General features: G+C 40.3%; 1 protein-coding gene across 1 annotated transcript in view; it reads left to right on the top strand.

Annotated features, from left to right (window-relative positions):
- Positions 1-2,243: 2,243 nt before the first annotated feature.
- The window catches only part of ADAMTSL1 (ADAMTS like 1), a 459,478-nt gene continuing 437,406 nt past the window's right edge, over positions 2,244-24,315 (top strand). Inside the window, exon 1 of the mRNA XM_086479436.1 lies at positions 2,244-2,550. Within this exon, the coding sequence (XP_086335562.1) occupies positions 2,470-2,550 (81 nt within the window). The 5' untranslated portion in view covers positions 2,244-2,469. The remainder of the gene's footprint in view (positions 2,551-24,315) is intronic.

Below are 24,315 nucleotides of genomic sequence, written 5' to 3'. Positions count from 1 at the left end.
TGAATATGAGCCAGCAATGTGCGCTTGCAGCCCGGAAAGCCAATCGCATTCTGGGCTGCATCAAGAGAAGTGTGGTCAGCAGGTCGAGGGAGGTGATTTGGCCCCTCTACTCTGCTCTGGTGAGAAACCACCTGGACTACTGTGTCCAGCTCCAGGGGCCCCCAGCATAAGAAAGACAAGGACCTGTTGGAGTGGGTCCAGAGGAAGGCCATGAAGATGATCAGGGGACTGTAGCACCTCCCCTACGAGGACAGGCTGAGAGAGTTGGGGTTGTTCAGCCTGGAGAAGAGAAGGCTCCAGGGAGACCTTGTAGCGGCCTTCCAGTACTTAGAGGAGGCCTACAGGAAAGTTGAGGAGGGACTCTTGATCAGGGAGTGTAGTGATACGGTGAGGGGTAACGGTTTTGAAGTGAAAGAGGGGAGATTTAGATTAGATATTAGGAAGAAATTCTTTCCTGTGAGGGTGGTGAGACACTGGAACAGGTTGCCTGGAGAAGCTGTGGCTGCCCCCTCCCTGGCAGTGTTCAAGGCCAGGCTGGATGGGGCTTTGAGCAACCTGGTCTGGTGGAAGGTGTCCTTGCCCATGTCAACAGGGGTGGAACTAGGTGATCTTTAAGGTCCGTTCCAACCCAAACTGTTCTATGGTTCTGTGAAATGTCCTTCTCATTTCTTAAAAGATAAGTGTAGCCTGCAACAGGAAACTTACAGACAGCTCATCCTTGGCAAATTGGATGTCACTTTTTTCCAGCCAAATTGCATTTCTTGGATCATGCAGCATCTATGACATATTTTAGACCACACTACTCCATGCATACAGGAGCCTTAACCTCTATAATTACATGCTAATAAAAACAAGAACTGTAGAATGTTTACATCTTTGCCCAACCATATGTCTTTAGAAAGAAAACAAAAATTCCAGAAGTTCATCTGTCATGCATATTCATAGATTATTCCTGGGTGTACTTGAATAAGCAAGCAGTTTTCAATTTAAGCTACTGTGCTTTATGTAGCTGTACTTGAAAGAGCATTTCTAACATGTTAACCATAGCACTTCTATGTTTGTTGTATAAATAACAGGTTGTAGAAAGTTATCAGATCAAATAGGTTCTAAATCTCAATGTGAAAGAGCTGTTATGATTTCACATGTAGATCTGAGCCTTAAACCCAACATGCTTTCTCTGCACAGGGCAAAGACTTTCTCAACAATGGCTGACATAATGCATAAAAGATGAAGAGAAATGTGGCAGTCTTTAGTCCATGCACATGCTGCTTCATCAACATGTAGTTTTATTTAGGATTCCCATGTGATTTATTTGGCTCTTCAATGAGGTGTGCATTTTCCAGGGATAATCCAAGTATGTAAATACACGTGCCCAGATGCTATGGGAGTATTCAAATAGGCTCATGGTGGGAGCTTTAGAAACGTGTGTAATAACAATACATTTTCTTGTGGTTTTTCAAGAGACTTAAAGGAGCTGCCATGAACCTTTCACAAGCGGCCAACACAAATTTGGCCAGGCTGATGTTCTCGTTTGATTGCCACAGCTTGCATTTTGACTGTTCTGTTAGCAGATGCTGGAGTTGCAGGTATTAGCCAACACCTTCAAGAGAAGGCTTGAAGGCAGCTGAGAAGGCTGTGTGAAGGGGCTTTGCTCCCCAGGCCAAGCACCGACAGCCATTGCCTCCAGGCAGGCATGAGCAGCAAGTGTCACAGCTCACCAGCATTTCAGCCCGTCTGTCCTAGAAATGCTCGTGGGCTCAGCAGGCAAAGCACACCAAAGAAAGCAGACCAGCGCACCACGGCGGGAGGGGGCCCGTCCCCGGATCTGCGCACCCTGCGCCTGCACGACGGGCTATGCCTGCCTGCCTTGCGCGTGCCGCTGCGTCCCACCCTTGCCAACACGCCCTGTTGCTGACTGAACCATCCCTGCCTGCTTGCCCCATGCCCGTTTGCCTCACCCGGGAAGGCCCACCCCCGCCTGCATGCCCTCTGCCTGCCCGCACGCCCCGTCCCTGCCCGCACGCCGCATCCCCTCGCGCACGCCGTCTCTCTCTCTGCGCTGCCCGCCGCTGCCCGCGCGCTCCGTCCCTGCCCGTGCGCGCCGTCCTGGCCTGAGCGCCCCGTCCCTGCCCGCCTGCGCACGGCCCGCGCCTGCCTGCGCGCCGCGCACCCTCCGCGGTGACCGCTCCGTCCGAGCCCCGGGGGCTCCTCGGGGGAGGCAGCGGCGCGGCGGCGGGCGGGGGCGGACCGGCGGCGGCGGCTCCCCGCCTCCCTCCTCGCCGCCCGGCAGCGGGGGGCCGCGCCCCCGCGCACCTCCCTGCCCTGCGGGGCCCGGCGGCGCCGCGTACCCCGCGCCGCTCGCAGAGGCGCGCAGGGGCGGCCGCGAAGCAGGCGCGGAGCGGCGAAGCGGGCGCGCCCCCACCCCCCGCCATCCCCAGGGGCACCACGCCGGAGCGTCGCGGGAGCAGGATGGCCGCGGCGGCGGGGCAGCGCCGGGGCACTGCCCCCTCCCGGCTCGCCCTCGCCCTGGGGCTCCTCGCCGCCGCGCAGGTAAGGGGGTCCGGCGGCTCGTCCGCCTCCCCGGAGGGCAGCGCCGGGCCGGGGCTTCCCTGCTCCGGGGGGGCGGCGGGAGCTCCGCGGGGCGCGGCGGCGCGCTCCGCACCTGCGGCCGCCGGGATGCTCCCGTCCCCGGGCTGGCGGAGCGCTGCCCCGGCCGGCGGCGGGGCTCCTCCTCGGCCGGCAGGTAGCTGCCGCGGCTGCCCGCAGCCCCTGCCCTGCACGGGGGGCTGGCGGCAGGCTCTGCCTGCAGCTGTATTTGCCGAGCGGACGTCTCCGGGAGTCTGCGCCAGGCTGGTTTTACAGCTCTCTGGAAGGGAGGATGGGAGGGTCGTTATTGCAAAAGTTACGATACTGCTGGGCTTTGCCGAGTGTCGGGGGGATGAGATTCTCAGCCTCCTTCGGGGGCGGGGGGGGGGGGGGGGGGGGGGGGGAGAAATACTTTCCAAGAGGCAGAGGAACTTTGGGTGTCCCCCGCCTGCCTTTCTCAGAGGGGTATTTCGTCTGAAAGCAGAGTGCTGAGCTGGGCCGTGTCACTGCATTTCCCTTGGGTGTAATTTACATCCTGTAACATGCTCTACAGGTAGTTTGCTTTGCTTAGTCATCAATTTGCCGTTGCCCGGCTTTTATTTCACACTCTAGCCAAGGCAAAATAAAGAAAGAAAAAAAAAAGAAGAAAAAAAAGAAGGAGAAAAATACCCTCTCTGATGATGCCCCAGTAAGCCCTCTGGAGACAATAAATGAAGTCAACTTTCAGCTTTGTATGTGCCCTAAAGAAAAGCAAGTGTGAACATGGCTCTCCTAAATCATTCCCATTTGTTTTTGTTCTTAAATTTTGAAGATGGGTTTAAAATAAGTAATAGGACATTTGCAGTAAAGATGATCATCTTTTTTGTGTTTAGGGCATTAGCTTAACTTAACTCTCTCAAGAAAACAAAAAACCCTCTTAATTAAGAAAGAAGTACAGGGTCACTTGAAATAAACTTCGAAACATTGCACGTTGTATAACTTCAGGCTGCTGCTGAATGGGACATTTCTTGTCTCTTGTGCTCTTGACCATGTATTTTCTCCTCCCTTGAGCCTCTGTAGTAACTGTACATCTATGAGGAGGTTAATCTAGTGATCTGAGTAAAGTTCTTAGTTTTGATAGAGAAACGTGTTAGATTGCGTTGCCTTCTGTTGCACCATTTCTGGATCCCATGCAAAGGAGATGATGAAAAAGCACAGTGTGGGGCCGTGAGGGATGAGGTGTGGTGCCAACCTACACCTGCAGGCGTGTGGTCAGGACGGGATCATGACTGTGTCACTGGAAAAGTTGTTGACAAAAGGCTGCAGGGTGCACGGGCAGCGCTGTTGTGCCTCAGGAGCGCACAGACTGGCCTGTAGAGACCAGTGTCTAATGGGATCTGGTATCTCTTTGTGATAAAGGCCACTAGAGCCATAATAGCTGTGGTCCTGCAATGGAATCCTTGTCTGCTACATCCTTTAACCCTGCCACCAACTCTGTTCCCAGGGCTGAGATTGAGCTGATCTCCTCTGGCACTCAGCTCTGTCCCTGCTTATCCTGGCCCTGTGCACCTGCTTGCCTTCTTTCTTGCAAGCAGCTCCTCTTTGTGGGGAATTGAAATAACTCCTTACTTCTTTTTTTTTGCATGCAAATACAGAATATTCAGGCTTACTTTTGAAAAAGCATGGAGCAAGTGAGATGCAGTGCAGTGGCCTGGGAGCTGGAACAGACAAGCAGTTTAGTTACATGAATTTCATTTTACAGTTACTGAGATAGTGTTACTCTTGAAATAGCAGTTTGGCACTGCCTCCTGCCTCTAGTCTCAAATTTACACAGTGATAGTGTGAATAAAATCAGTCATCCTCATGGACAGTATTTCCTAGGGCCAAGGACATAATCAGCCCAGGAAGCCTCCTCTTGTTTTCCTAGCATTTGCAATGCAAGGTAGCAGAATAAGTGGGGATTAAAGTTTTGCTTTGCTAAGCGGTCACAGGTATGTGCATGTATCACAAAGAAGATATTAAAAGTAATACTGTAATGCTGCATTGTATGAATCTATATTTTAGATCAAATTAAGATGAAAAATGATTGTTCTTGTGTACTAAGAATTTAGACCATGAATTTAGGATTTGGATGATACTGCCATATCATATTATGGTAAAAAGGAGCATACAAAACCCTTCGCCCTTTTTTTTGGAAGGAGAAGTAAACTGAGTCTTCAGATTGTGTGTTATTGTTATTACTGTTTTATAGTCCTTCAGGAACTAGACCAGATTGGGTCTTTTAATTAGTAATAAATAGGATCTATCAATAATTATAGGTCTGAACTCTATTTTCAAGCTGTATTTTGGAAATAAGTGCAAGTTTGCTGGGGATGACACGTGTTCCTACTGCATCCTCAGTTTAGTCTTCCTGTGGAATTTCAATTTCCTCTTCTTTTTGCGTAGTTTTGACAGAGAATGGCTACTGCCATGTTTTATAATTTTGTCCTCCTTTAGGTGTATAAACCAATACATTCGGTTTTAGTGGAACTTCTTGGAGTGATTCTTCTCACAGTGATTTTTTTTTTTTTTTAAGTTTACAGTTGCAAATTAAAAAAGTGTGGAGGAGGTTGTAGTAGATACCCCAACAAAAGAACTTAAACTGGCTTTTTTAATTTCATTGTGATGTAATAGTTATTGTAGTAGACAGCTTTTAGCTCTGCTTAAGACTTCGTGTAAGAGCTTCATGGATAAGTGCAGGCATTTTCACATGTGTTTTATGGGCTGACTGGATTATGAGCAGGTTTAGGTCTGGAAGGTGTGTAGGGAGATTGGTAAATTGAATTTTCATGCTTGTCATTGTAGTCCTAGATTTTTTGTGCCTCATATTTGCTATATCCTGTTCTATTTGTACATTTAAGTAGTGTGGTTACAGTATTCCCTTTTTTATGTCCAAGATATATGTTATAGGGTGGGAGGGAGTGAAGTGGGGGTATTTTGTGTGTTAGGAAATAGTTCATACAGAGAAGAAAGCATCTTTCTAAAATTCTTGCATGTAGTGACATGATGGTAAATTATATTAAGCACCTACCTTTATCTTTTTTCCACAAAATACTTTACCAAGTAAAAATCCAGAGTTTTGTTCCACTGTCCAGAGGAGACTATAACTTTCTCTTCTAAAAATGAAGTTGGGAACAAAACTGGTCAAAGCTACTGAAAATGGGAATACACTCACAATCCCTACATTTGGAGAACTGACCATGTTACAGTTAGAAAGTCAAAATACTTTGGTCTGGAAGCGTTTTAGATGAGACTGTAGAATAAAAATGAGATGATGACAAAATATTAGAATACAAGTAGTAAATTTTTATAGTTCAACTAGTCAGCCAGCACTGAAATAGAACCCCTAGTTTTTCCATGTAGAATCATCTTGAAAACAGTTTTATCCCCATCAAAATAATTTTGTAGTCTGTTTCTTATGGATCTTGGAAGTATTATGACCAAAATTATGTTGATGAACATAGTTATGCTGGTAATGTTAAAGTTGAGTGAACTCAAAGGCATTTCACCTTGTTTTGGAAGGCTTAAATAAACTTCTGTTACTTTAATGATTGTAGTGGTCTTTTGAGCTTTTGAGTAGTAGATAAAACGGGTTCTTGGAGCTGAAGGCATGAAGCCGCAAGGAGGTATATTCTTTTTACATCATCATCTGTAATATCAGAGATGTTCCTGTTGTTTCAAAGACTCCCTCTCCCCTTCTAATTAGAATCACAGAATCACAGACTGGTTGAGGTTGTCAGGGACCTCTGGAAGTCATCTTGTCCAATCCCCCTGCTCAAGCAGCATCACCTAGAGCCGTTTGCCCAGGACCATGTCGAGACAGCTTTTGAATATCTTCAGGGATGGAGACTCCACCATTTCTCTGGGCAACCTGTGCCAGTGCTCTGTCACCCTCACGGGAAAAGAGTATTTCCTGATGTTCAGAGGAAACTTCCCGTATTTCAGTCTGCACCTACTGCCTCTGGTCCTGTCACTGGGCACTGCTGAGAACAACCTGGCTCCGTCTTCTTTGCACCCTCTCTTCAGGTATTTATAAACATTAATAAGATCCCCCTGAGCCTGTTTTTCTCCAGGCTGAACAGTCCCTTTCACCCTTTCTTCATAAGAGAAATGATCCAGTACCCTCACCATCTTTGTGGCCCTTTGTTGGACTCCTTCCAGTATATCCATCTCTCTCTTGTACTGAGGAGCCCAGAACTGGACACAGTACTCCAGCTGTGACCTCACCAGTGCTAAGTAGAGGAGAAGGATCATCTCCTACCACCTGCTGGCAGTCCTTTGTCTAATGCAGCACAGGGCGCTGTTTGCCTTCTTTACCGCAAGGGCACTTTACTGGCTAGTGGTCAGCTTGGTGTCTACCAGCTCTGGCCCTGTGCCATCTTTTTCTGCAGAACTGCTGTTTACCTACAGGTTGGTGAAGGGAAGACTTTGGGTTAGCTTTTTACCATGGTGGGCTTCTGACTTCAACCAAATGTTTTTAGGAAAGTTTCATGCGAAATTGAAGAGCTATTTCTGAGAATTCAGGTGTATGGGAAAAAAAGTAATTTAAAGCAGTTCTAATGACCTTTCTTTCATGAAAGCGTTAAGCCCGCTTAACTTCTTTGTGAAGAAGGGTTGAAAATTTAGGTAGGGGAAGGCCTTTTAATGGAGAAGTCTATTGCTACAATTGTGAAAGGGAGACTAAATTTACTTAAGTTACAGGTCTCCAAGCATTTATGTGTGATCTGACGTGAAAACATGCCTGCAGCTCACTAGTGATTTAGACTGTCAGCATTTTCACATGTTTTCACAGGCCATATGTGAATATGTGTGTATGTTAGGGAAAGAAGTTGTACTTCCTCTTCTGTTGCACCAGGCGAATTATTCAGAAACTGGTATTACATCTGGATCCTACAATCATGTTTTCATGTGGAAATGTTGTGGAAAGGTGGGGTGAATGAAGGATTTGTGAGATTAAAATGCAGATGAAACAAGAGCTACAAGGTCAAGAGATAAACCCAGGGAATGGGAGTATTTTAGCACTGATCTGATTGTGCTGCTTCTTACAAGTTGTATGACCTGTGACAATATTACTTGTTGCTTTCTTGTGACACCAATAAACAACTCTTCTGTAATAGCTTTTGCTCCTTAAGATGAGGGTAAAAGAGGGAATCAAACTACACTTTTATGGTGTCTATCTGATTTGCAATTTTATCTCATTGCTGTTTTAGAGCTGTATGCCAAATTTCATGGACTTAAAATACTGCCCCGTTTGTATTTCTGGCAATCATTCAGTTGATAATGCAACTATACAGTTAGGTACAGGTATGGAATACTCTATTATCTTATCATTAATGAGTGATGGCAGAATTGTTTGATGAAAATATTCTTCAAAAAGTGGAGGTATGATTTTTGATGATCTAGATTAGATTATAAGTATCATGTTCCAGTCTTATGTCCCTGTAAGTTACTTCTCATAATAAAAATGTAACCCGTGCATTAAAATGCGTCTCTGTTCTTGGTGTAGAAGTTCACATTGGGTGCATGAAGTGGACACTACTAGAGCTTTATGGAAACACCAGAGGATGTAAATTATTGCTGCTAGGTGTCCTAAGGATTGAGGAATTCTGTGTGGCTATTAGCTAAGTTTGTGTTTTGTATTAGGAGTTTTAAAAATCTTGGTTAGAAATTGAATCTTTTCCTTAGACTTTGAGGTCACTTAACATGAAAAAGAAAAAAAAATAAGAGGCCCAGGTATGCTTTTAATCCTCTTTCACTACAATTCACTCTTCAATACTTTTACTCTCCAGTATCTTCTTCTAATTTTTTTGCCCTACAAAATATAACAACGTATGCCTTGCCTGTGATCAAAAAGATGATCAAACATATTGAAGTCTGCTAATGGGGTGATGATGTATCATGAGTAGACTAGCAAGTTGTTAGCTGGATTTAGCAAACACAGCATTCCCTGTATGCGTCTGTTCCTGTATTTTAAATCTTCCCATAGTAGCTCGAATACATGGGCGCATGTTAACCATTGTGCACCTTAAGGCACTTTGTACCCTAAAAATGCAGTTCTGTCCCAGCTGCGATCAAGATGTTTCTGTTTTAGTAAGAAGTGTAACAGCAATGTAACACGTGGTTTACAAGACTTGGTGAATAATGCCATGTGCATCTCAGTCATGCCCCTGTTAAATTTAATTAAACTCTTTAGATCCTTCTCATTCTTAAGGGTATGTATTTTGTATGCCTGTTGAGAGAAATGTGCAGTCAGCATAACTGTTGAACATGTATGTGCAAGGAAATTTACCAAGACAGGAAGAAATGGAAGAGACAATTCAAGGCCTTTGGGAAACATATTAAGTGAAGCTGCACTAGGTACCTTGTAATAAATTGTAGGATGAATAGATCACTAATGTTGTTTGATACACAGTTACATTTTCTACAAATGAGAGAAAAAACGAAAGGAGAGAAAAAAAAAATTTGTAGTTCGGACTGAATGTACAGGGGGATCAGATTGTAATAGACTTCTTCTGGATAACAGAAGGCCTGGTTCTTTAAGCATGTTGTTGGAGTGGACAAGAGCAGTCTTCTATGTGCTGCTTACACACCAGTTCAGGACTGGTGTGGGAATGCAGTGAGTGATCTATCAGGACTCGCCCATCTCAGCCAGCAATATCCATCAGAGGAATGAAACAAAGCCTATTCTTGCATCCGTGCTTCAGTTTGTTCGTAGTCCTATATGGCTAGGTGCCATAAATAATGACTGTATCACATCAGTCCCAGATAAGGCTTGTGGAGTGTTGTTTGATACTGTTACTTTTGCCTCAACAAAGTGTTTCCAGAATTTTCATCTGTACAAATACATTTTTTTAAACTGACCCCATGTATGTCAGTTCTTTCAATGAGGCATTTAATAATGGAAGAGTGGATTTATACAGAACTGCCAGTAATTGTTTCATTTAGTTCTGTTTTGACTTGCAGATTAAATAGGCATATGTATCGCATTGAATGGAAAGACCTGCTTGTGGATTTTGACATAGCTGCAATAATACTGCCGCTTGCCATGTAGCTCAGGTGGGCTGCAGAAACCAGTTTTTCTTTGGGCTGCAGATACTTTTTGATTCTGTGAAGAGCTGATATGAAGGAAAGTCTTCATGTATAAGAGCGATACTACTATGTAATTTAACAGCAAAACCCCTAGTCCTGTGTGGCTGCATGTTTTATTTTCTTCTATTTTATTTCTCTCAGTGTGTTTTTAGAGGAAATAGAGGGGAGCCAGACTCATCCTGACTTATGCTAACTCCTGAAGAAATGACTGACCAACTGCTGCACTGAAAAACATCCCTTCTTTTTTGCCATGAGCTTGGCTGAGCCTGTGTCGTGGTAGGGAAAGGGAAACGAAGAAAGGAAGATTTTTTTGACAGATGAATGGCATTTCAAGCTTTCCTTTCAATTTCAGAAAATTTGAAATTTAAGTCAGAGCTGAATGTCTCAGTGATCATTTTGCTTAACTGGTGTTTGGAAAAATGGTACACTTGTAAAACTACCTTTTTTCAAGGAAAGAATAACTGTTTCGTTGTAATAGGCAGTGTCAATAATTTCATAGCAATTTATTATGGTAGACTGGTACATAGAGTGATGCATTTTGAAGTGATAACAGTTTAATTTTGCTCTGAAGTTTTATTGGTAAATTCTCCTTTTAATATCTGACATTTTTATGTTTCAATAAGAAAAAACTGCCTTTGCAAAATCTCTCGAAGAAAAAAAAGGTGTGCCAATGTAAAAGACAGAAATTAATTTCCATGTATTTTTTCTCTTTCTCCCACTTCTACCTGGCTTACTGAATGCTCTAGCTACAGCTGTGCTCCTGCTAAAAAGTGTGTGTTGTGCATTTGTAGCTTAGGTTGTAAGTGATCCCAGTAAACCTAGGAAATCAGTCGTATGAATCAACTTACGTGTTTGCAGATTTGGAGACTGTGTCTGAACAGCCCTTAGAAAGCCAACAAGACCTCTACACTTGGTACGTTCTCCCCCATTTGCCTTTTATTATAACCTTTAACTCACAGATAATGGCACCGAATGTTGCATCCAAAGGCTTATTCTGAGCACTGTCACTGAAGCATAATGCTTCATCTGTGATTTGTACAGTGGCTTTTCAAACTCTTTGTAGTGGAAGACTGCTGTCAAGAGGTAAAGTCTTGAAATCCACTTGGAGTTTAAATAAAATACCTATGAGTTTCTGTGCTGTATTGCAATGATTAATTGAAAGCAGTGTTTATCCTCGAGGTGAGTGATTTTCAAACTTTGAATATAACCCTTTTTTTTTTAAGAGGTTTTTTTCAGGTGTAAGTCAGTATTATATTTAATGACCTGTTTTTGTAGAAACTGTCCTGTTTAGGTTTAAAATTCTATGAGATGCTAACCAACCTTTGCTGAGTCTTTGTCAAGGATTATTTCAGAAGATTAAAGAGCAGTTGCTAGATAGGGCAGAATCTTTGGCTTTCATTCGAATATTTAGGTTCCTATTGAAGCTCATTTTATGAGCAAGTGAGCTCTCTGTTTACTTTCTAAATTCCATATTTCACGTTGCAGAGTTTGTAAATGCTTTTGTTTGCTAACAAAATGCACATTTATCCTGTGGTCTTTACAAGAATAAACTGTTATCACAGTGTTGCACCTATACAACTGTATATGCATGTGTGGGGCAAAGGTAGAAGTCATTAAAAAGAGATCCCTTCTACATTTGAAAGCTACTTGCCCTCATTACCGTAGCATTTGGTTACAGAGGGCAAAGAGAAGATGTTTTAGCAGGTGATTTTGAATATGAAGTAGGCACTACTAAAAGGGTACTTAAATTGTAATATGCAAGACTAAGATATAGAACAAATGCAAGTTGTACACAGACAGGAAAGAATTCTGATTTTCTTTTAACATAGAAACTTCTGCTGTATTAACATTTTTATTAGAAAAATGTTTCATTCCTCTCCATTGTGTATTCAATCTCTGGTACTTCTGGCAACAGTTTCATGACATTGTTATGATGTTTTGCGTTTAAGAGTAAATGAGCATACTGAAATGAGGACTATGTAATTTTGGGTTTTGAATCAAAGACCAGGAAATGGCTTTATCTTTGGATTGTTTTATTTCTTCAATTTTCCTGGTTTTAAAACAGTTTGAAACAGTGTGGTTGTAGAATGTATGCACCTTTATTGGCAAATTTTAAACACATCTGCCCTGGGTTAATTGTAGTAAGTTGTGGTGTAGAAATGATTTATTGTTTGATGACTGGCTTTTTCAAGGAGGTTGAGCTTAGGGGTTACCTGACTGCTATTAAATTTTAATACAGTTTGGAAACCTAACTTAGTGTTCTTATTATGATAACTGGGGACTCTGCTACCACAGAGTGAACAGCCACACAGTGAAGAATGTTTTTATCTGCTGGAGAAGACACATGAGGGATGGAAATAGGAAAGCTAGATGCTTGGAAATACAACAGAATTCATCAGATGGGTGGTAGTTTCTGCACTTCTCTTCACTGACCTGCAGCAGTCAAGGGACTGTCTGCTGAAAAGTGACTTCAGATAGATAGTATAAAAGCAACTGCACCCTGCTAGTGGGGAAATGACCTTACTAGATGTGTCTATGAATACAAACTCCACAAAATTATTAGGCTTGTCACTAAAAGACAATTTTGGGAAAGGATTTTAAAGCTGTAGTTGAACATTTTTTAAAGAAATGTCTACTCATCAGAAGAAAATTCTTAGGAAAAGCTTACTTCTAGAGCTTTTAAAGTTTTAGAAACTATTCTTATATTTTCTAAAAGCATTATTTGAATTATATTTGAAGTAAAAAAAATTACTTTGTCAGGCTTAAAATTACTTTCTTTTTTTTTCTGTAATTACCTGAAACTTTGTACTTCATACCTGGTCAAAGTGGACCGTTCTGGAATTAGTTTAAGTAGTGAAACCTGCAAGCTGTTCAGAGGGTTTTGGTGAGGGTTGGGTGGTGTTTGACTTGGGGGGTTATTTTATCTTGGGAGTTTCTTGTTTGTTATTTTTTTTCTTCTTTCGTTTTTATTCTTCTTAAACTGTAGCAAGAACATTTCTGATAACTCAAATATCTGTCAGAGAGGAACATAGATTTCTGCTCGTGCTTAAAATGCTGAAATTAGCTTACATCATATCCTTATTTTCCTCTCTCCTGAAATTAAGATGGTGGAACAGTCTTTGAACATGTTGACGTAAATTAAATTTTTTGCATTTAAACGGAAACATTTTTTGAGAAATCATAACAGGGATTTTTTTTTTTAAATTTTTTTTTTTTTTTTTTTGGTGGCAGTGCTTTTAATTTTAATTACCTTAAACTTAAACCTCAACTTTCAGGAGAAATTTTTACCTAGAACAAGTTGTATTCAGTATGTCAGTTGTAAAGCAGCAGTCTGGGGAAAATGAAAAGAGATTCATATAGCATCAAAACTATCTTCATCTGTAATGAATAACTGTAATTCCAGAGTCTTGCCACATGTCTAGAACTGGCATACTGCTGTTAACTGGTTGCTGATGAAAAGGAAGGAGAACCAATAATTTAACAGGATCCCTGCAGTGTTCCAAGACCCTTTTCCTGGTCTTGGAGACTGCATGTTTTCACGTCAGATCACACATAAAGAATTCTGGATGTTGGAGTGCAGTTAAAATGAGTATTTACTGGGTCCCTTTCAAACTGGTTTACTACCAAGTAAAATATTACAACTGTAAGCTGTGCAATTTAAGTGACATCAGACCTCCAACAAGGTGAGAATACAGAGGAAAACCCAAGTTCATTAAAATAATTTGATACACTTGTATGAGAACAATGAAGGAAAGAACCTGCGCAGTAAAGGATGGGCTAGTTTTGTTTTAAAAGGAAGATTTCTTTGTAGCTGATTCTATCCTTCATAGAACTTGGCACTGTATTGAGGCTATGTCAATACTGGAAAGAAAACAGGTGTATTTGAAAAAATGTGTTAAAACCCATATATATGTACTTTATGCTAGTGGTTTGGAATTAACTGCTGCCTATGTTAAAGCTTACCTCTCTCCTATCTATACAAACTGGTATATTTCCATAGGAAACATTGCTTTGACTTAGTTCCATGCAGAGTTTCAGTGCTGGTCTGTGTCTGCTTTTGTGCAAAACAGATACTGGCTTTGTGAACCTGAGAGCTTGGATCTTCCTTGTCCCCCTTCAAAACTGAAGCTCAGATGAAAACGTAGAAGAAGGCTAAGTATAAAGCTGCTCGCCAGGCTTTTTATAAAAGTATATTTAGAGCCTTGTCAGGCTCCTGTAATATCCTTGTGAGATTTTAGCTATAATAGAACATGTTCTGAAACAGTGTTCCTAGCTACAGAAGAAAGCTGACACATCACAGTGTCACTATGGGCACATAATATGATAAAATGCAATAGTTCATCAATCTATTTAGAAAAAACCCCATAGTTATGTAGATTGTTAATCAGCAATCCCTATGATCCAGAATATTTCATCATGTAATGACCTTTTTAAGATTGCAGAATATATGATTATCTGACCCCACTGCTTAATAAAAGTGCAAGTACAGTACTGGCATAGCTACATACTGGTATAGCTACTGTTACATTTTTTAGTTTGATTGTTGGGATTTTTTTTGTTGGTGGTGGTGGTGTTTTTTTTTTTTTTTTTTAAAAAAAAGCTCTTGTGATTAATGCAGGGTTAAAATATTTTTGCATCTTATGAAATCAACCTTAGGATGCTTTTTGGTTTCCTATAGTCAAATTGCATCCAACATTCAGTGAATGAATTTCAGTTAAAGTAGAGGGGATGGAAAGGTATATTTTTGCACTTACTTTGTTGTCTTTTACACTCTGAAAGGCTTTGATTTGCCCCACTGAAAAAAAAAAAAAAAAAAAAAGGATCCATTACATGTGGGGAAGCAATTTTGCAGCAATATAATTTTCAAAATACTTATAGTTAATACTGTGTTATGAAGATGTCCCTGTGATCATGCGGCTGAAAGTTGAGGTTTGTATGTTTCATTCCTCTTGTAAGTTTTGCAGTCGTGGGCTTCTATGACAGGGTTATAGCATTGGTGGATAAGGGAGGAGTGATTGATGTCATCTGCCTGGACATGTGCAAATCATTTGACACTGTCCCACATGGCATCCTTTTATCTTAAATTGGAGAGACATGGATTTGATGGGTGGACCAGTCAATGGATAAGGACATGGCTGAATGTTTGCACTCAAAGAGTTGTGGTCAACAGCTTGATGTCTGACTGACAAGTGGTGTTGCTCAGAGATTGGTGTCGGAACAAGTGCTGTTTAATGTCTTTGTTGGTGACATGGATGGTGGATTTGAGTGCATCCTCAGCAAGTTTACTGATCACACCAAGCTGTGTCCCGCAGAGGGACCTGGACAGGCTGGAGAGGTGGGCCCATGCAAACCTCATGAGGTTCAACAAGGCCAAGTGCAAGGTCCTGCACCTGGGTCGGGGCAATCCCAAGCACAAATACAGGCTGGGCAATGACTGGATCAAGAGCAGCCCAGGGAAGAAGAACTTGGGGGTGCCGGTGGACGAAAAACTGAATATGAGCCAGCAATGTGCGCTTGCAGCCCGGAAAGCCAGTCGCATCCTGGGCTGCATCAAGAGAAACGTGGTCAGCAGGTCAAGGGAGGGGATTCAGCCCCTCTACTCTGCTCTGGTGAGAAACCACCTGGACTACTGTGTCCAGCTCCAGGGGCCCCCAGCATAAGAAAGACAAGGACCTGTTGGAGTGGGTCCAGAGGAAGGCCATGAAGATGATCAGGGGACTGTAGCACCTCCCCTACAAGGACAGGCTGAGAGAGTTGGGGTTGTTCAGCCTGGAGAAGAGAAGGCTCCGGGGAGACCTTGTAGCGGCCTTCCAGTACTTAGAGGAGGCCTACAGGAAAGTTGAGGAGGGACTCTTGATCAGGGAGTGTAGTGATACGGTGAGGGGTAACGGTTTTGAAGTGAAAGAGGGGAGATTTAGATTAGATATTAGGAAGAAATTCTTTCCTGTGAGGGTGGTGAGACACTGGAACAGGTTGCCTGGAGAAGCTATGGCTGCCCCCTCCCTGGCAGTGTTCAAGGCCAGGCTGGATGGGGCTTTGAGCAACCTGGTCTGCTGGAAGGTGTCCTTGCCCATGGCAGCGGGGGTGGAACTAGGTGATCTTTAAGGTCCGTTCCAACCCAAACTGTTCTATGGTTCTATGAGAGCTGCCTATTTAGTCCTTCATGTTGTCCGTGACTAGTTGTGAAATGAAGACTATTATACTTTGCTTCATCATTGATAACTCAAATGGAAATGCCTTAATAAGTGCTTTCAGTCCTGCTGCTATTTTATTGTTTGTTTGTTTATTTAAATTATGTGTGACATTAAGTACTCAAGGTGAAGAATTTTGTGCACTTATTTTTTTATACTTTCAGTTGTGTTCAGATTATGGTCTTGCTGGAGTTTGACATGGAATTTTAGGATGTTTTAAGGAAAAATAAGAAAGGGAGGGGGTTGAACAGCAATCTGATTTGGTGTAATAAATTTTTAATTTTCTGAATTTTAACCCTCTCCGTTCTCATAAGAGGCAAAATTCTCTGTTCTCTGACAGTATTAAATACTTGCTTAACTTCCTCAGTTGTGAAGGTTGGGCTATGATAAGGACAGCGGGTAATGTAATATGGTGAAATCCTATTTGGATGGGATGAACTCTTTGAATGCATGTTCAGGCAGCTAATCTGACAGGCTTTTTCCCCTGCTCCTCAGGCATTTTAAGAATAGGAGAAAACATGAACAGAAAACTCTTACTTTGTCCTAATGCTTTCCTTCCCCTCCACTGGGTGCTGTTATTGCTTCGTTTCCTGGTAGAAGAGGTGAGACATTGCAGAAAACCTTTAGCCAGGTGTCACTTACTCTTTCCTTAGCTTTAATCCCCTGGTGAGTCTTGTTAGCAGCTACAAAAAGTGGCCCAGCCCCCTCCAGTGTAGAGGGAAGAGACATGGCTGTCTTTTGCCCTCCTGATACTCCAGTATAACTCTGACTCATATAGAGCACCACGTGTTTTGCTTATGGATAAACACACACAAAATTTTGCTAAACAGATTTTTAAATGTCTAAAATGCATTGAAAAATTTTGAGTTGAAACATTTTTAGTGTTGGCCAAAATTTGTATAAGTATATAAATATTATTTATTGCATCAGGCTTATATGTGAATGGATAGATATTTTCCGAATGTCCATAGGTTCTTAGGTGGAAATCAGTTTCCTGCTGTTCAGAGAAAGGGACAATTGTATGTTTAAATGGTAAAAATATCCAGGATTTTCATGTATTCATGAAAAATAGGAAGCAGCAAGCAGATAAGCAAAGATAATAAGTTTAAATAGGTTCACTGGACTGGAGGGAGCATGTTCTTGGAATCAGATGTTTGAATGCTTGTTTTCAGATTGTGATATGAGAAGGCAATTGTATTTTCAGTCAGTGAGTTTTACCCAGCTATAAACCTCCAAATTTGTTTTGAAAGGCCTCCACACAGTAAACTGATTTTCTTTACCTTTTATATATATATAAAGCCTAGATTTTGAGGGAGAGATCATTTAATTTAAATTAGCATTGCATCCTGTCAAATGTAATTTTATTCAAGGTTTTACATCTATGTTGTGTTGTAAGAGTGGTATAGACTGGCAGTTCATACTCCTGCTACTTTAAAAAAATACACCTGTGAAAATAAAATTGTTTTTTGGACTTGAAAAAACAATCAAACAATTTAGAATTAAATATCCAAAAGAAAAACAATTATTCATATGAATGAATGGGGTTTGAACATGCGGACCCAGATGCTCTGTGCCAGATACATGCATGAACACAAATATTTTGTACATGCAGCAATCTATAAACATAGCTGATGAATTGCTATATACTGTGAACACAAGAAAAACAAGTAGATTTTTCAGGGCTGCTTATAATTCTTGTCTTTGCAGAAAGAAAAATATAACCTCTAGAGGACACATATGTGAAACCTTCAATTTCAGAGGAAAGCAAATGCTAAACAAAAGAAAAAGTTATCCAAATTTTATTCAAAGCCTCTTTTTTTTTTAAAAGGGTCCATAGATAAAATTAAAGATAAAATGCTAAAGCTCTGTACAGACGTTTGTACACTTGTGGCCTGTGGTTGAGCAATAGCACTACCTGAAAACTGAACAGATTTGTACAAGTTCCTGGCTCCCAAGGAAACTGCATCACAATACTAAAAGGACGATTATAGCCAATGTAGGTTTTGGAATGAATCAGTGCTTTAAGTTGTTTTAGTTTTGGTTCTGTGAACTGTAGAATAAAAATATGTCTCTGAAATTACAAGTTAAGTAAAACTGAAAATTGCCTAACAACTCTAGTTACCTCCGCTTAGCTAACTAAGTTAGTTTTGAAGGACAATTTAAAAAGAAAGGTACGAGTAGGAAGAAACTCAATCAACTAATGAGCTGACCTAGGCTGATTCGCCATGGATAGTTCTGGGCTGGGTATCTGTTTTGTGCTCAGGTAGGGGGGCAGGAAGAGGTGATTTCATCAGTTGATATCTACATTTGAGAGTTCAGGCAAGGGCTGGTTTGAGACTCCATTGCCTCTTTCTTTACTGCTCTGTGTCCCAGGTGCAGTGGCCATGCCAGGCCTCAAGTTGCAGTTAGGTTTAAGGAAAATGGAGGTAACTGGGCTAACCTGGTTCATAGGCTTTCTCCAGATGTAAGTGGAGACAGGAGGATGGGAGCTGCACTGGATGGAAGATTTTGGTGTAGGGTGCAAAACCTACAGCAGATAGAGCTGATCAGATATCACTGGGTCTAGGATTTTATGTTTCGGAATGGCTCAAGAACGGAGAGGATTAAAAAGCTGGTTTTGTGAGTGCTGTAAGAGTCTAGTATGATTAATTCAGTATGTTGTTTGAACAATTTTTTTTTTGTTAGGAAGGAAGAAATGTACGTCGAAACAAGTAGGAACAGCCACTAAGAGAAGTGTGCTACTGCTGACACATCTTACTGCAGCTCGATTCTGCACATCAGACCTGAAAATATTTCTGAAAATGTCACTGCAAGTGGTTTGTCATCAGTGAAGTCGCAAAAGTAGAAGACAGAAACATTTTCCTTTTTTCACCTGTATGAATGCAATAGTGCAGTATATGTAGATTTTGCTATAAGTTCGTTTTTTTTATCTTGTTTCAAGATTTTTTTAAAGAAGCTGAGAGTACTGTAGTTGAGATTTTTGATTTTCTGAACTGAGTTTTAATAATTTGGCATGTTCTTTTCATCTACTGTTTGGTTTGTACAGGATATCTACTCTTGTTTTTTGAGTTATTTTCTGAAGATAGGTAATGGTGTAACATGAGAGCCTTATGAAGCCAATTTGGTTCATGATTAAGGGTCCATATATTTTGTCAAGTCAGATACAGTAAGATGTAAATTGGAATCACCTGTGGATAGGTCAGGTATGTGTAAACAGATTGCTTATAAAGTGATTCTTCCTGTAGATTGCCCTGTTACAGGTTTGTTCCCTAACTGTTTGGATGTACAGGTGTATATGAGTATAGCATGTATAAAAGTGCATTTCAATATCTGCTACTTCCTTCCATCTGTTCTTTACAAGGCCTATTTTTGTTTCTATACGTAGTGGTTTCCTGTTCATTTTTTGGGACTCAAAGTTTTACAGATGGCATATCTATTTGTGATAGCATCTATTATCTACTACAACTGTGTTTTATAGTGGGTATATTTATTGCTGATTTTGTCTTCCTTCCAGTCAAGACCAATGTTTATTCAAAGGATGTTAATCCACTGTAGGTCATCACTTTGCTTTGAAGTCTATATGCCCTGTGCTGTGAGGTATGTAAATCATTCATTAGTATAAATTTACACATCTCTGACTGTTCAGGGTTAGCCCAGGAAAGGATCCACTAGAATAAAACAGTGCATCTGTCAAAAAAATGACTGTGTGTGATGTGAGAAGGAAGGAATGATGTTTACATGAAATTAAAATGCTGAATGCAATCTGTGGACTAATATAGAGAGAAAGAGATAAAGTCCTGGTTATTTACCCATTAAAGTAATGGGTATTAGAGGCTTGAATTCACTGCCAGCTTCAGCACAAAGCCTCCATAGCCTTTGGTCAGGCCATTTTAGGACTGTGCTTGTCTTATGGTGATTATACTTCACCTACCTGAGGAGAAAGAGGGCTAGGAGAAGAAACAGATTCATAAAACATATTGAAAAGGAAATGTCATTTATTTTTAAATTCTCTTACTGTTAGAACCAAAAGACATTTTTGAAGGGCACACTGGCATTTGAAAGATTATTTTATCACAGTGATTGAGCAGTGTTACGAAGAGTTGGAGAGACCTGGGAGGATGGTACTGCCAGTGTTTCAAACAAATCTGCTTCTTTCAGGTGGCGTAGAGTTTCTCAGCCATTATTTCTCCTTTATTAAAGAAGATGTAATGAAAGGCTGCTTATGCAGGCCATTACATGGAGAGGCAGGAATCCCAAACTGTTGATGCAATTTGGGTGTTTTTTCCTTTAATCAATTGTGAGGGAGCAGATGAAACTGATTTCTTGTTTTTCCTCCTAGGGAAAAAAGTTGTCCTGGAGTGCAGGAGTGCCTAGTTATTTTTAAACAAAATTTAAGACTAACCACAAAGACAGCACCAAGTCTTTAAATTACTATACTTACTGGCAATATTGGTGAAATAGAGACAAAATATTTTGAACAATAAGATAAGTATGTAGTAAAGATGGACAAATAAAATTTTTATGCAGCTATTGCTCAGTCAAGTTACAGAATAGACCTGCTGGCTGCTATACCAGAAACAAACAAGTCTGTAAGCTTCCAATTTAAGGGAAAATTCCCCTTGTACTGTATAGATATATTAGTAAATTGTCTATTTAAAATTGTTCTTAAAAGGCCAGAGTTCAATGTTTTGTGTGTGTGCCTGTGCTCAGTAATGAAGATGGAGCGAGGTACACGGTTCACAGTTATGTGTCATGTGTAGTAGGGGAAAGCGGAATTTTCCATTTGAACTGGTTGGTTGATTTTTAGGGGGATGAGAAGAGATAGTCACTTGCAGAAAAATCTCACTCTGTGTTGTTTTTAGGCCAATAGGAGGTGAAGGTTCATTTCTTTGAGTGCTATATCCTGCAACAAGGAGACAGGGTTGATACGGACTATTTAGAAAAGGAAACAAGTACCAAAACATGTTGAATGTGGTTGAAAAGAGGAAATGGATTAGTGTTACCCTCGAAGAAGAAAATAATATAAGGGAAAAGGAGTACAGTACTTGTATTTAAATCTCAATGAAAAGAGGCAGGATTTTTTTTTTTTTTTTTTTTTTTCATAAACTTAAACTGATATCATGTTTAAGATTTTTTCCTCAGCTTCAAATGTTTATCTGTCTGTCTGGTGAAAAAGACAGCATTCTGTATATTGCCCATTTCTGTGTCAGGAGGGGAAAAATATTGCTACTTGTCTTTTGCATAGCCCTTAAATGCTGGTGTATGGAGAAATGTGAGAACAACGGGAGGATGTTGGACTTGCATCTTACTAGTGTTTTCCTTTGGGTGGTGAACTGGAGCCCCTTTGAAACGTTTTTCCTCTAGACTTTTCTTCCTGCCCTTATACAACTCTACACCCAGAGGGTGATATTTTGTTCATAGACCTTGCCACAGTATCAAGCTGAGGTCTTGGATTTCTGACATCTCTTAAGTACTCTGTATTTTACACTCTTTATACAAATTTTCCAGTTGTAAAACAGAGATGAGAATTTATATTTTCTTGTGTCTTTTATATTTTTGGTTGGTTTCAAAGCAGGTATATGTATATTCTTTAGGCAGTGCATAGCACAACACAACCTAGTTCTTTGAAAAGTTCTTCAGAAAATGTTGCAATTTAAATAACAACTGTGAAAACCACAGGCTTTAATGGCAGAACCTTTGCTAGCTGCATTCTTGCTAGCTGAATGTTTTTGGATTACAGGATTAACACCTGAAAATGGTGTTTCAAATTGTTGAAGTTAGATTTTTGCACATGTCAGCTCTGACATTCAGCTTAGGATCTGCTGGGAGCATTTTTCTTACTTGTAATAACAAGCTTGCATGTCTTCTCCCCAAAGTCTGCATTGTGTAAAGAATCAGTCACGAGCCCATATTCTTCAAACTCCTTCTCAGTGGTCTTTCGATCACTGTCCCTGCTTTAGTCATGACATCCAGCTTTTTCCAGGATTACAGCTGCTGATAAATTTGTCTGTAATACTGTGTAAAATCATGGTCTGGAAAGCAATTTGTAAAACAGAATTAAAAAGGTATGTGTCTAGGTGATTGTCTTTGAAATACAGAAACTTTATAGTAAGAAAAATTGGCAGTGGGTATACTGAACTTGACAGCTGTACTTCATTTCTCAAATATGAGTATTTGGCACATTTACAACTCTTGCAGCAGGCAGTGTTTGTCTGAACAGTGGCATCTATTATGAACCCAGAATAGATTCTTGATTGCATAAGAAGCACGGAATGTCCAATATCCTAAGGCCAAAATAATGTTTACAGCAACTACTTTTTGTCTACTACATGATATTTTAACAAAGTAGGATATTTTTTTTTTAATTATTTTTTACTTTTTAGGAGTACCTTGGAAGCACTTCCTGCTGTTCATATTTTGTTTGTTTTATAGGGCTTTTAATTCTATTTACTCTTTCTAAATATTCCAAAATGCCCAGATGAAAGACTGGATTTGTAAAATGGCCTAAGTTAGAAAGATATAGATTGTTCTATAAGATGAAGGCAACATGGGACATAATTCAACCTGGTAGTTGAAGTTTTCCCACTTAATCTGAAATCTAAAGCCTAGGGATCCAAAGAGTCCTAGATTCTTCAAAGCTCTGGGATGCATACATCTAATTTGGAGAAGGACCAATAACTTATACTGGACTTTAAAAGTTAAGACATTTTAGATCATTTTCAAAGTGTGCTAGAATGACAAGAAGGAATATATGGTCATGTGGCAACTTGGATATTCTTTTCATGTCATTGATAAGACGTGGTTTTGTGTGCCTTTATTCTAAAAGGGTGGATTCTACAATTGTCAAATTTTGAAAACTTTTTTTTGATTCGTTTGACAGAAGCTTCTTCAATTGATACTAAATTTTCAAAGTTGTGAAAGAGTTAGAAAGAGAGATCTGAATAACTCATTTGAAGCCAGGAACTTAACTAGAGCTTTTTTTTTTCCTTCAGCGTTTTACAGGTGAGCCTTGCCCTTACGTTCTCAGCATGACTTGCTTCTTAGGGATTACAGATCATTAGGTTCAGAAATTCTAAGGATTCTCCCCTATAGCAATGGGGAGAGAAGGAAATCACTTAATCTGGTTTTATGTCACTTAGAAGTGCAGTAAGGGTTGTTTTCATGTAAGAGTTTGATTGCTTGTTTTAATGCGGAGCAAACCATCTATGGAGCCTCAAACAGTAAGTGTTTGGAACTGTTCCTTTCCAGTTGTGTCTGATTGGTTTAGGTGAACATGTCACTGATCTTACTGAGATCAATATCAGGTAGAAAATCTCCTTTAACTTTCTTATAATTGAGATGAAGGAACATGTCTTTCATCTTTTTAACACGTTCTAGAAATTAGGAAATCACTGAAGGGCATTGAAAACTGAGGACTTACAGTGCATTTAGTGCGGGTTATTGGATGCAAGGATAAAAGTCATTGAGTTACAAAATGAGTATGAATTTTTAGGCAGAATTAATTTGAAAGCATTTGTAAATAAGTACGATGTATTCAAACAATATGAAATTTGATATTGTGTTTGTCTTTAGTAGCAACAAGTAGTTTGACTTCTGAGGTTATAATGATTAACCATACAATTGCTATTTTTAAGTAGTTAGTCAAAAAGAGTAGATTTCCCTTTGGAAAGCTTGCTTACATAATTCACAGGATTATATCAAGAGAGATAGTATGTATTTATTATTCTTAACTGCAGTGGTAAACTACTTAACAAAACATTGTTCTTTTGTGTTTGAGTACTATGAGAACAAAGAAAGCAAACAAAATGTAAGTTATTCTGTGCCATTTCTTGATTAGAGTGTATAGGTACTTCTTTGAAACAGTTTCCTTAAATATGGTGTCTTCTTGATATTATGCCATGATTTTTGTCATACTACTGCCAATTATAAATGCTTGTAAATCCAGGGATCTAGCAAGGTTATCTTCAGACCAGAGTACTTTGGAAAATACTGTTTTATTTCCAAGAAAGAGAAAATTCTAAAAATGAGAAAAGAGGTGGTTCAGAGGAAGTTATGAAAACAGAATAGAGGATGACCCTGGATTTTCACTTAATGAATTCCTCTAGCAACGTTCGCAAGCAGGCACAGGAATCTCACTGGAAATGTTTTGAATAGTTATATGCAATAATACATTGCACAGTGGAAAAGGTTTTAGAGGAAAGTATGGACAGAAATGATTAACTGAGAAGGTAACCAGAACTTCATTATGATAAACACTTAAATAACTCCTTCTGTTGTTTCTTAATCTTTTTGGATAGGTATTTCCTTTTTTAACAAGCTTTTAACTAGATATTTATTTGTTCTGATGCAGCCTTTAGATGTGGACCTGTCTTTGCTAACAGTTCATCCATTAAATTTAAAAAGAAAGAAAGAAAAGTGATTGGTTTAATGT

This window comes from Leptosomus discolor, chromosome Z, assembly GCF_034619465.1.
Source record: "Leptosomus discolor isolate bLepDis1 chromosome Z, bLepDis1.hap2, whole genome shotgun sequence".
NCBI classification, from domain to species: Eukaryota; Metazoa; Chordata; class Aves; order Leptosomiformes; family Leptosomidae; genus Leptosomus; species Leptosomus discolor.
The sequence above is the reverse complement of the archived record's forward strand: the minus strand, read 5'-3'. Positions and strand labels throughout refer to the sequence as shown.